The sequence below is a fragment of the Hypanus sabinus genome, chromosome 7 (assembly GCF_030144855.1).
Source record: "Hypanus sabinus isolate sHypSab1 chromosome 7, sHypSab1.hap1, whole genome shotgun sequence".
In the NCBI taxonomy this organism is placed as follows: Eukaryota; Metazoa; Chordata; class Chondrichthyes; order Myliobatiformes; family Dasyatidae; genus Hypanus; species Hypanus sabinus.
This window is the reverse complement of record NC_082712.1, coordinates 137815098-137828968: the sequence shown is the minus strand read 5'-3', so window position 1 is coordinate 137828968 and position 13871 is coordinate 137815098. Positions and strand designations below refer to the sequence as shown.

General features: G+C 39.0%; 1 protein-coding gene and 1 long non-coding RNA gene across 6 annotated transcripts in view; one reads left to right on the top strand and one right to left on the bottom strand.

Annotated features, from left to right (window-relative positions):
- plekha7b (pleckstrin homology domain containing, family A member 7b) overlaps positions 1-931 on the bottom strand; it is a 422578-nt gene extending 421647 nt beyond the window's left edge. Inside the window, exons 1-3 of one of the 5 annotated variants that reach the window (XM_059975737.1) lie at positions 616-931; positions 412-488; positions 224-281 (exon numbers count right to left, since the gene is read on the bottom strand). In XM_059975737.1, the coding sequence (XP_059831720.1) occupies positions 224-281; positions 412-488; positions 616-698 (218 nt within the window). In that variant the 5' untranslated portion in view covers positions 699-931. Of the gene's footprint in view, positions 1-223; positions 282-411; positions 539-615 lie in introns of all 5 variants that reach the window. The other 4 variants (XM_059975738.1, XM_059975736.1, XM_059975742.1 and 1 more) reach the window with 4 other exon arrangements.
- Positions 932-2571: 1640 nt separating this feature from the next.
- Positions 2572-5522, top strand: LOC132397254 (uncharacterized). The gene is made up of 2 exons (XR_009513317.1): positions 2572-2706; positions 3642-5522. It is a non-coding gene; the product is annotated as an uncharacterized LOC132397254 (long non-coding RNA).
- Positions 5523-13871: the final 8349 nt, after the last annotated feature.

Below are 13871 nucleotides of genomic sequence, written 5' to 3'. Positions count from 1 at the left end.
CACCAGCAGGATTGACCTTTGAGCTGCAGACAACAAACTTAAACGAAAGGAAATAAAGACAGATTCGGGAAGCTGCCCACTGGTAGCACAGGTGGGCTGGAGGCAAAGCAAGTTCCTAATTCATCTGAGAGCGTTGCCGAATAGTCGGCTGAGTTACCAACTCGAAATTTACAAGTTTGCAAAAAACGCCAGAACAACGAAAGGAGACACCAAAGAAACTCACTTTATGAAGTAACTGGCTCCTTCTTCACTGAAACCTTCTTCCCATCCTCCAGGCAGATCTGTAAGGAGCGAGAGAGGAACCCTGGTCAGTGGCGGCAACTTTCAACCCCTTCGCTTCAATTTGCAACAAAGCCACCCTCTGGGAACAGGTGAAGGCAACTTAAGGGAAAAGTTAGCAAAGTCTCCCACCTGAGCGGATCATATGGCCGGAATTGACAGGTAGAGCCGTCCTGGGATGTAACCAAGAGGTAGTTCGTGTGTGATCGCTGCGGGAAACAAAACAAAGAGAAGGGCACACAAACACAAACAAAATAATCTTTTAAAATCATATGCGATTACAGTGAGCGTCTATAAGCGACGAGTCGACGTGAAAGTTGCGCTGGATGAACGTACTCAATGAAAAAGATGCGGCCATCCCTGCAGACCCCGTAAGACCAGTGATCAGGTAGCATCTCCCGCCTCAACTCAGCCGCCATGATCCGTCTCACGGATTATCAACCCTCGATCAAGGACGGGCCAGGGTTAAAGGAACAGTGCAGGTTGGTTTCCGCCGACGAAAAATAACAATTGAAAAAGCCCAGCAAATTCCCTTTAAAGGGAGAATGAAAGCTGGTTGATACGTCAGCGGCCAGCGGCGAAAAGGAGGTGGGAACATTTTGCTGATAACAAACGGCAAAGGGTAACAATCGCTCAGTATATCCCAGCTCTGCGATGTTTGTTAATGCCGGCTGAACTTGTTACTGGATACATTGTATCAAATAAAACATCAGGTTGAAAACAGAATGCATCAAATTCTATTAATAATCTCTACTATATAAATTTTAACAGAATGGATATCAGATATCTAATGGTATCCAAGTGAATGCTATCTGAGAGTTGTACAATACCAACACTGTTCGTCTCCTTGCTCAGTAACATGCATTCGGTTACCTGCATCCACCCAAACGTGGTCGCCTTCCACAATGTTCTGGTCCTTCTGAGAACTGAAGCTACATCCCCGAAGAAAAGTATGACAGAAAGTACCTGAACCGTTTGATTCCGAATTATTAGCGACCAAATAAAAATAAAGCTTTTGTGAGTGAGTGTGTGCGCGTGTGTAGCTGGAGCCAAGGTCATAAATGGGTCAAGTGCGGATCCGGAATAACATCTTGTCGCTGACGATCAGCACTGGCTCACCTCAAGGATGCGTGCTTAGCCAAATGCTCTACAGTACTCTCTCTGCACCCATGATTTTGTGGCTAGGCGCAACTCAAAACGCCATCTGTAAATTTGCTGATGACACAAGTGGTTTGGCAGAATCTCAGATGGTGACGAAGCGACGTACAGGTGTGTGATTGACCGCCTGTATGGCCAGGATGACAATGCCGCAGTAACAGCCTTGCACCTAACGTCAGTATCACTAAGAAATTGATCGTGGACTTAAAAAGCAGAAGCCAAGGGAACATACGCCAGCCCTCATGGGAGAGTCATCAGTGGAAAAGATGAACAACTTCAAGTTCCTGGCTGTCAACTTCTCTGAAGATCTATCCTGTGCCATTAGGAGCTTGAGGAGATTAAGTATGTCACCGAAGACTCTAGCAAAGTTCTACATTTGTACCCTAGAGACCATTCTGACTGATTGCATCACCATGTGGCATTGAGGCTCCAATGTACAAGAACAGAAAAAAAAAGCTGCAGGAGGATTTAGACTCAGCTAGCTCCATCACGGACACTAGCTTCTCCAACATCTTCAGAAGGTGATACCATCCTCGAGACAGTGGCATCCGCCATTAAGGACCCTCACCATCCAGGACATGCCCTCTTCTCATTACCACTATGAGAACAGAGGTACAGGAGCCTGAAGACACACACTCAGTGTTTCAGGAACAGCTTCTTCTCCTCTTCCATGAGGTGTCTGAAAGGCCCATGAACTCACCATTTTCCTTTATTTTGCACTGCTTACTTTCTATATGTTTCCTATTGTAACATATAGTAATTTCCATATTACACTCCTGCTGCAAGACAAACTAATTTCACAACGCAGTGATGATAAACCAGATTTGGATTCTGATCAAGACTTCAGAAATACGAATAATCTGATTTGACTTTTCATTATTTCTATCCCTTTCACTAGAATACTTCCCCCTCCCGCCCCAATAGTGGTGGATAAACACTAAATTGTTGAAATTGCCTCCTTACATATGCCCTTGAACAGGCATAACAATGCTAGTGCCAAAGCTTCAAGACGTCACAGCAATGAGCACAAAACAGCAGAAGGAAAAAGTGCCACAGCTGATCAATTTTACATCAACTTCTGACAAATGCTTACAGTAAAATTACTGATTAAACCAACAGAGGAAATCAATGCCTGAAAATGATTTTGCTGTCTTCCCATACTTAGTCTCCAGTGGACTGTAGCTCAGAATTTCGCTGTAAATAATGGACTCCAAAACCAAGAACTAGCCTGAAAATAATTTATGCAGCAGGCAGATTTTATATTTGTCGGTAAGATGAGTAGGAACAAATCAAAAATTGATGCATGGTATCTTTAATAGTTTCCAACATTCCAACAAAAGTATATTTGGTTCCTGGAAGTCTTTGGTTTATTTTTGCAAAGCTAGCATTCCAAACACAGCAGCTATCACTTGAAAGATCAAACAGTTGTTAAAAAAACTTCCAAAGATACGCTTTGTTTAGCTTCAGGCCGTAAATAGGAGCCAGTCTAAAGTTCTTAAAATGTAAATGGCAAGTAGTAATCAGCTTGAAAGTAAAAACACCATTTTGCAAATAAGCCCTGTCTATAGAGAAGGTTGCTGGCCTATAAACCCTGCCTTATTTCTCAAAAGATGCAGTATAAACCAATGGATTATTTAATTTGGTTTGTTTCTAAATAGTCAATGTTGACTAAGCTGCTCAGTTCAAACAAGTTTTCAGGCCAGATGGAAACAAACACTTAGCATATCAATTACTGATCTGTTAATAAATTAAAAGTTTTGTGTACTCAGAGAAGTTAGCTTCACAGCATTAATTACGGGTAGTTATGATCTGGGTCTCCGAAAAGCTTTTAGACCATACGTGTAAAAAGGTTATCTGAGGAAATTTCACATGTATGTGAAGTCAAACAAATAACTAGTGTAAATGTAGACACCAGTTCAGGCTTATTAGAAATGCGGTATGGAACATCAAGAAGCATGAAAGAAATATGCGGTGAACGACAGTCCATTCTATTGACTTCAATTTCTGAAACAGTTGAGTTCTTTGTGTCCATCATTGCTATGTCCTTTTAGTTTATAGAAAGTGTTTTGGAAACGCTTTGCATTTTAGAAATGGTTTGTATTTTGGAAATCCTCTATGAATTTTAAGTGTGTTTTCAGAACGTTGCTTTGATTTAAATGTGCATAACTGAAAATAAATGAACTTGATTTTAACTTTTTTTCCAGTTCTGAAGAAGGAACTCACCATGAAATGTTGACTGTTTATTCATTCCCAGAGATGCTGCCTGACCTGCTGAGTTCCTCCAGTATTTTGTGTGTGTTGCCTTGGATTTCTGGCATCAGCCGATTTTCTCATGTTTGTTTTAAACTACTTTGTCAGCTGGAAGCATCTTCGCTGTGGTAAGGAAGAGGGGACCCACCACTTGAATAGTGGGTATTGGCATCAAAATGCACTGTGAAGAATAAACAAGGAAGTGAACTATTTTTTGAAGATTGGGTGGTTACAGTAAAAACTCCCTTTAGTGAAAGTACTCATGGTTATTTATCCAATAGGGCTTAAGAACATTGTCTGAGTTTAAAACGTTGCAATCAACAAAACTAATATCATCATAGGTACAGTAGTAGCCTCTTGCGGCCTCCAAGCCACAATTTTAAAAAATAACAAGTGATCGCTAAATGAACTCCATATCCTCCTTTACTTTGTATTCCTTGATCCTTTTAGCTTAATTTCAGCTTTAAAAGTAACGATCGATCCAGCATCATCTGCCATTTAACATTTCTACCACACTTTGGATGGCCTGATTTCTCCTAAACTATGAATCCAATATCCTAGGCACCACCCACTTCCTCATAACCAGTTATAATTAATTCTCTATCATTTTGGTCCTCCTTTATACCTAGATCATTTTAATAATGCAATTAATAACTCCAATGAAATTACATATTAATTTTTCAGGTTCCAACAAATAAAGGTCCAGTTTATACAATCACTCCTGCTAATTTAACCCTCATAGTCCAAGTAGCATTTACTTAATATTTCATTCAATTTTGATCCTAAAGGACAAGGCCTTAAGCTAAACACAGGAATCCAGTGACACCAAACACCTACGACTATAGCTCAGCATTTAATACCATCATTCCCACAATCCTGATTGAGAAGTTGCAGAACTTGGGCCTCTGTACCTCCCTCTGCAACTGGATCCTCGACTTTCTAACCAGAAGACCACAGCCTGTGTGGATTGGTGATAACATATCCTCCTCGCTGATGATCAACACTGGTGCACCTCAGGGGTGTGTGCTTATCCCACTGCCCTGCTCTCTATATACACATGACTGTGTGGCTAGGCATAGCTCAAATACCATCTATAAATTTGCTGACAATACAACCATTGTTGGTAGAATCTCAGGTGGTGACGAGAGGACATACAGGAGTGAGATATGCCAACTAGTGGAGTGGTGCCACGGCAACAACCTGGCACTTAACATCAGTAAGATGGAAGAGCTGATTGTGGACTTCAGGAAGGGTAAGACAAAGGAACAGATGTCAATCCTCATAGAGGGATCAGAAGTGGAGAAAGTAAGCAGTGTCAAGATCTCTGAAGATCTAACCTGGTCCCAACATACCAACATAGTTATAAAGAAGGCAAGACAGCAGCTATGCTTTATTAGAATAAATTTGGCATGTCAACAAATATTTTTATAGTTGTATCTTGGAGAGCATTCTGGCAGGCTGCATCACTGTCTGGTATGGAGGTGCTACTGTACAGGACTGAAAGAAGCTGCAGAAGGTTGTAAATCTAGTCAGCTCCATCTTGGGTACTAGCCTACAAAGTATCCAGGACATCTTTAGGGAGCGGTGTCTCAGAAAGTCAGCGTCAATTATTAAGGACCTCCATCACCCAAGAGCATGCCCTTTTCTCATTGTTACCATCAGGTAGGAGATACAGAAGCCCAGAGGAACCCACTCAGTGATTCAGGAACAGCTTCTTCCCCTCTGCCATCCGATTCCTAAATGGACGTTGAACCTTTGGACTATCTAATTATCTTTTAATATACAGTATTTCTGTTTTTGTACATTTTTAAAATATATTCAATATACATAATTGATTTACTTGTTTATTTATTATTATTTTTTATTTCCATTTATTATTATTACTATTATTTATCTCTGCTAGATAATGTACCGGATTGAACTGCTGCTGCTAAGTTAACAAATTTCACATCACATGCCGGTGATAATAAACCTGATTCTGATTCTCATCTAAACATAATTTTGTCCATCTATAGTGTGATTTCCATGCTTCCATATAAAGGCCAACGTTTCATTAACTTATTAGGTTATTTACAGAAAATGTTCATGTCCTGTCAATAATCTGTGAAAAGCACTTACATTTATATTAAACCAATCCAATCCAATACATATAAGGCTCAATTTAAGGGGGGGGGGCGTTTAGGACTAAAATGTTGAGAAATTTCTTCACTTTAAAAACAATGAATCTTTGCAATCCTCTTTTGGGGACTTTTAGAGTTCCATCGTTGACTGCATACACAATAGATTTTGATGGTTTTTTAGTGGCCGATACAGGGTGGAGTTAAAGACAGTCATAGTAAGTATCATTTAGCTTCATATCCAAGAGTGAAGAACTGAAACAACTGAGCAAAATTAATGGTCTGCATTGATTGTGCCACTGAAGTATGATATACAGTTGTGCAAATAGCATGATAGAAACAGAAATGACAGGAGGATGTAATTAAATATTACTTGATGAGAATTACGTGGATGAGGATGACATTTAATATATCATTGTGATTGGATGATACTTAACAGAAATGCTTGCAGCAAAATTTCAAATTTGCAAATTAAATTTCTGAATATTTCTCAATCTAGCAGTCTCTTGGGCAACTAAGGACCTTTAGCAGGAATCCATTGTTGATGCCAATATTAAATTTATCCTGTCAAGGATCAGTTAATCAACTAACTCCACTTTATCCAATATTCACATTGAAATACAATGACAATAATTTTCATATTGAGACATGTACATCTGTTTAAGATACTTTTGGATGAGAGATTCCTAATGGAATGCTACTAAATTCAATGTAATATTATTTTCTGCAAGGATTTAAATATTTAATATCTTCTATTCAGACTCGGCTGGTCATGAGCCCCAGGTAGTGACACCCAAGACCTAACTCTGATAGCACTCAACAGCTCATTGTTGTTCAGGACATTTCATTTTTATCTTTAAACTGTTAATATTCAGAAACATTCAAAAACAGTTAAAATTAGTTTAAATAATTGAGATACTTTTGCAATAAAATTTAAATACACAATGAAATAAAAAAAATAGAACACTTGACTTGAATGTATCATTTTAATGAAAAGCGCTACCACTCCTAATCAGTCATGGCGTTAAGGTGGATTAAGAGGAAAGTTTAACCAATCCATTTAGTGCCATTTTGGGGTCACTATTGAGTTCAATGGCATAGCTAGAAGTCCTGATGTAGAAATAAGACAAAAATTCCAGCATTACTTTGTACCATTTGCATATCTTACGGTGAGTATTCTATTACTGCCTTGCTCGGTTGACAAAGGCATATCCATTCTTTGTTTGAGGTTTAAAGACTTGGATGGTTCCAAGTTTGAATGTTAGATTGTACTGATCAAGAGGACCCAAGGTGTGTCTAAATTGACCTTACGGTTTGCTCTTTCTGATTCACTGAGCATTGTACCTCACTGTCACTATCTACTGTTCTTTTCAGAATAATGTTGGAGCTTGGATGCATCTATATTGAATGTTTCAATCACTTGTGTGGAGTTTAACATATTCTTTACTCATTGGGTTAAGAAGATTTTTCCGAATTTCCTCTGGACTACCACTGAAAATTCAAGTGGAGAGCTGACCTCCAAGTGATCAGAACAAGAAAGTGATGTTCAACTCAGCAATTATAGATAAGGGTTTCCATATTGAGTGGATTTTGCAAGATTATTGTCAGGGTCTAAAATAGTTTCATTTTGATCCTGCGGAGTTTGATCCTGCATGTCTGCAACTCTTCCATCCATTATTCTACTTGTCAGTACTTCAGATTATTTGCATCAATTTTTTAGGTCTTCATCCTCGACTCTGTACTTCCTCCTTGGGATATTGTGTCTATTTTCCGCTTCTTCTGTTTTAAATATTGACACGAAGTAATCATTCAACTTGCCCTCTGATTCTTGCTTTCATTTACAAAACATAATGATATTTCAAGGGGACCAAGTTTCTCTAGAACTTCTCATTGAGTAGCTTGTATTGCTTTGATATACCATCTAAGTTTTCATTTTCACATTTTCTTCCTACTATTGTTTTCTTACCATTTATTGTCTTTTTATCTCTGAATTACTGGGATGTGTGCTTACATTTGTTTCTTTGTTTTTCATTTAGTTTTGCTTTTGTGCCTCTTGTCAAATACATTTTTAATTTGATTATAGAATTCTCAGTAGAAATTATTAGGGTAACGTATTTTGAACATCTATTCATCTTCTGTATGTAGAGTCATTAACAAGATTTGCCTGTTAATGATGGAGGCGTTTAGTAATATTCTTTTGAAAATAGTGTGACCTGAAATCGAATGAATTTGTTATTTGTCCCTTTGTTGTAAGCAGTTTCCACTGAGAATGGGTCTGTTTTGGACCCATTAGCTCAGGTCATGGCTCGAAGACCATCAATAAGCTGACACAAGATGGAGACAAATGTCTGTGGGCAACCAAGTTTGAGAAGTATCCACAGTTACCTCTAGGTTGACTGAGTCAGAGCAAAAGCCTATTAAATATTGATGATGCTCTTTGTATTTATTTTGGAATATTGAAATGATACACCCTCAGGACAAGAAATACTTTTTCAGATCTTTAATTCCTTTATCTGTTTTAGATATTTTAATGCAGAAAGAGGGTATCAAAATAAATACAACAAAATGAATTTTAAAGAAGTTTCTGCCTTTACAATCTCAGCTTAATTTTGGTCCACACATTTGTGTATCAACTAGTTACATATACAGTATGAAAATAAATAATAACAAAATATACAAAACTGATACAGTAATGGTATTTCTACTACATAAATAAGGAACTTTACACGACCATGCTATCCGGCGCCAATACTTGTGAAAATTTTTCCTCATCGTACGACCAGTATGCCCGATACTTGGTGCTGGTCTTTCTGGAACATTGAACTCTTTTTTCCACTCCGCACATGCATAATGAGGTCACTCTTTTCTCTTAAAGCACAGGCAATTATTTTAGCATTACCAGGGTGAATAGATAAATGCACTTTTAACAATAAAAAAATAAAATTCACGTCAGCTGGTTACATATGCATGCTAATGCTTGTGTCCTTTTTGCTTCTGGATGAAGAGGTTCCATGATGTTCGTAATTCTGGAAGCAATTTTTCTATCAGGAGAAGTAACTCGGCAATGACTCTCCCTGTGACCAGACAGAAGGGAGACTTCTCTGTAGTTAATATGTTCAAATTTCTCTCTTTTGAAGTTGGTCTTGATCATGGCTATTGGTTAATCAATAATTTGTCAATGTGCTTTTTTAATTGGGTCTTATGAAAATAACTTGGCTTTTTCTTTTCTCTACTTTGAATTCATCCTTGTTAACGAAAAAGTGTAAAAACGTATGAGGCTGTGGCAAGGCTAGTACCTTCACATCTCTTTGTCAAAATGCTCCAGGTTTATTCCACACCAGGGATCTGCATATAAGCTGGCTAACATCCCACTACAGTGTAAATTGGTGTTTCATTACTGAATGACATGTTAAACTGAGGCCAGGCCCTGCTTTGTATCTCAAATGGAAATAACAGATCCCACAAAGTGATAGGTTATGGTAAGATTGTGACCTGATATTCAGAGCTGTGCTATTGCTGATTTGGAGAATCCAAACTAGGTAATTGGAGAATTTAAATTCAAGTATTTAAGTAAAGTTGGAATAAAACACTAATATGATCAATGCCAACAATAAAATTATCATATTTTGTGCAATCTATCTGGTTCACTAATTTTTATCAGGGAAGAATCTTCCATCTTCCCTTTCTGGCCCACATGTAACCTTAGACCCAGACCAGTGTAGCTGTCTGTTGTAACCTGGAAGGTAAAACAACTTTCCCTCTGGAACTGTAATTAAAGAAGGTCAGAAATACTAGCCCAGAGAAGCCCATTTGTGAATGAATATACCTACAGGTTTTGAATTATGGTTAAGTTTTGATAGCTTACTCAAAAGGTATTTGCCAATCAACGTTGATTAAACAGATTATCTAGTGATTCATAAACAGAGGAGATCCTGCAGATGCTGGAAATCCGGAGCAACACACAAGCAATGCTGGAGGAACACAGCAAGTCAGGCAGCATCTATGAAAATGAATAAACATTTGATGTTTTGGCCAGAGAAACCTTCAACAGGACTGGAAAGGAAGGTTGAAGAAGCCAGTTTAAAAAAAGGGGGAGGAGGAGGGGAAGGAGAAGGAAGATAGCTATAAGGTGATTGGTGAGGCTGGCTGGGCAGGAAAGGTCAAGGGATGGAGAAGAAGAAATCTGATAGGAGAGGAGAGTGGACCATAGGAAAAAAGGAGGGGGGGGTGGCACCAGTGGAAGGCAATAGGCAGGTGAAGAGAAGGGGTAAGAGGCCAGAGTGGTGAATAGAAGAAGTGGGAATGGGGAGGGGAAAAAGAAAAATATTACTGGAAGGAGAAATTGATGCTCATGTCATCAGGTTGGAAGCTGCCTGGAAAGAATAGAAGGTGTTGTTCCATCACCCTGAGAGGGGCCTCATCGTGGCAAAAGAGGAGGCCACGGACCAACATGTTGGAAAGGGAATGCAGATAAAAGTTAAAATGGTTGTCCAGAGGGAAATTCCACCCTTTGAAGATGAAGTGTTCAACAAAGCGGTCCCCCGAATTGTGTTGGGTCTCAACAATGTAGAGGAAGCTGCACTGGGAACATGGGATACAGTAGACAACCCCAAGGAGATTTGCAGGTGAAGTGGTGCCACACCTGGAAGGAATATTTAGGGCCTTGTATGGAGGTGAGTGAGGAGATGTAGGGGCTGGTGTGGCACTTGTTCTGCTTACAGGATCAGGGAGGGAGATCAGTGGGGAGGAATGAATGGACAAGCATTCAAGAAGATCTGTTGAGGTCGTCTACTGTAACCAGTGGAGTTAGTACCCGGGTATGATCTGAAACCATGATTATCATACAAGTGCAAAAGCCATTCCTAATGGAATTGATTCATTATTGCCACATACACCACAATAGCTTGTCAACATACTGTTCACACAGAACAAATCATTACACAGTGCATTGAGGTAGAACAATAACAATGCAGAGTGAAGTGTAACAGCTACAGCGAAAGTGAAGTGCACAAAACATAGGAGCAGAATTAAGCCATCTGCCACATCAAGTCTGCTCTGCCATTCCATTGTGTCATTATCCCTCTCAATCCCATTTTCCTGCCTTCTTCCCATAAAGTTTGACTCCTTTACTAATCAATAACATATCAACCTCCACTTCAAATATATCTAGTGACTTGGCCTTCATAGCTGTTTGAGACAAAGAATTCCACAGATTTACCACTCTGTGGTTAAATAAATTCCTCCTTATCTCTGTTCTAAAAGGACGTCCTTGTATTCTGAGGCTGTGCCCTCTGGTCCTAGATTCCTCCACTAGACAAAACATCTTACCCACATCACACCATCTAGGTCTTTCAATATTCAGTTCTCCCCTCATCCTTCTAAACTCTAGCTAGTACAGGCCCAAAGACATCAGATGCTCCTCATACATTAACCCTTTCATTCCCAAGATGATTCTCATGATCCTCCTCTGGACCCTCTCCAATGCCAGCAAATCCTTTCTTAGTTAAGGGACCCAAAACTACTCATAATACTCCAAGTACAGTCTGATCTATGCCTAATAAAGCCTCAGCATTACAACCTTGTTTTTATATTCTAATCCTCCCAAAATAAACATTGCATTTCTCTTCCTTACCACAGACTCAACTTGCAAGTTAACCATCAGGGAAACCTGCACTAGGGCTCTCAGATCTTTTTGTACCTTCATGGCAAATTGACATGACCCAGTAGTGGGATGAAGGATAAATTCTAGAATTGTCCATGGCCCACATATCTAGTCTATAAATAAAAATATTTTGTAGTCAATTCAGAACGGAAGAAATTAATGTGGAAAAAAATCTATCCAGTTAATGCATCGCGCCACCCTGTGGCTTAATTAATTCCTGCAGGCAATCGGCAACTTTCCTCTGTCCACTCACGCATCAAAATCTATCACAATTGTGTTTTTTACTCCTTTAAAACACAGAGGAAAGAGGCTTAGGAACTGAGCGCTGTGGAGTTTGAATTGTTTCACTGTGACTTTGTGGATTTCCCAAGCTGTTCTGATTTCCTCCCACATCCCAAAGACTTGCTGATTGAGAGTTAATTTGGCAATAGATAAGATTAGATAACCATGTGAGACAGAAAAGATTACAGGGAATTAAACTGAGGGATAAGATTTCTGCAAGAGTTGGCATAGATTTGGTGTGTTAATTGTCCTCCTGCATGACATAGGGAAGACAAATAGGAATGACAATAGGAATGACAAAATAAGTCCATTCAAAATGTGAGTGTGCATTCTGCTAACAAAAACTATGTCTATCAATAATTCTCAAAACCACACAGTCCATTGTGGTACATTCAGACAAGTCATCACTTGGTCTAAAAATCTCATCCTTTTCAAACTCCTGCGTATCTTTGCCACCTCATCCAAATCCATCAACCTCCAGCTCAGACTTTGACCATTCCCAGATTATCAAGACTTTGCTGTTGGCAGTGTCTCCAAAAATCTAGGCAGTAAATTGTGCAGTTCCTCTCCTTACCCTCAATCCTTCCTCTTCAAAGCCTACTTTTATGAGTGTCATCTGCCCTAATATCTCACATGGTGCATGTAATATTTGGTGATTTTCCCAGAAAATATCATGCGATAATTTTCAATACATTTGTTATATAAATGCACCGCATCAACAGAATGCTTCAGATCATCATGATTCAACAAAGTACTCTTAAATAACATAAATTCTCAATTCATTGTGCAAATCCTTGCCATTCACACATTACTCAGTTCGTCTCACGTATTGCAAAGTCTGTTCAATTAGGAAGGAAATAAATGAAAATAATTAATTCGTAAGAGAAAATGAAATATTTTCTAAATCAAATTACTGACAGAACACAATGGCCATTTAATCATTGTGTACTATCTGCCTGCAATTTAGAAAGGTCAAAGAGAAGATGCTGAAAATTTGCAGCTAGTGAGAAAGTTTAATAAATTTCAGGAAAGTCATATCTGCCATTTAATTGCAATGAGCTGTAATATAAAAACTCCTGAAATATCTCGTGTTTGCCTTAAAGGGCATTATTATATAAAAAAAAACACCAACAGTGACATCAATTAACTGGCAGCTTACTTTCATACTCCAAACTAGACATCTTGGATATTGTCAAAACTTGGAAACACACAGGAATCCAGACAGAACTCTGTGCAGAGAAAAGTGCCTGATGAAAGTTCACAGGTCTGAAACATTTGCTTCTCTCTGCCCAGTTGCTGCATGATTGCTGACCTATCATTTTGACTTTCACCGTGTACACTGTATTTTTGTGCACTATTCTACAGCAAGAGTATAGATAGATACTTTTTTGATCCTAAATTAAATTACAATGTCACACTAGCATTAGAAGTGCTCAAATATACAAATATTGTAAGAGAAGTAAGAAAGAATAAAAAGGAAGTTACCTCAAACAGTCTAACAGGAGGGGTCATCACTTCCCCGTCTATAGGTTAGCTCATTATAGAGCCTAAAGGTCGAGGGTAAGAATGACCTCATACAGCGCTCATTGGAGTAGAGTAGATGGCTTAATCTATTACTAAAAGTACTCCTCTGTTCAGCCAAGGTGACATGCAGAGGGTGAGAAACATTGTCCAGAATTGTCATGTCATTGACAGGTTATAATAGATCTGTTCATATGGATTGTTTAACAAGAATCATTGCTACTTTACAACATACAACCAATTCTGCTTCCTTTTACGGGGTTGGACCTGTCCAGGACTCTCTTAAAAGACCCTATCTTATCTGCCTCCACCACCATAGCTGGCAGCCCAATCCACGTACTCACCACACTCTGCGTAAAACACTTACCCCTGACATTTCCTTTGTACCTACTTCCAAGCACCTGAAAACTGTGGCCTCTCATGTTAACCATTTCAGCCCTGGGAAAAAGCCTCTGACTCTCCACACAATCAATGCCTCTCATCATCTTATACACTTCTATCAGGTTATCTCTCATCCACTGTCGCTCCAAGGAGAAAAGGACAAGTTCACTCAACTTATTCTCATAAGGCATGCTCCCCAATCCAGGCAACATCCTTGTAAA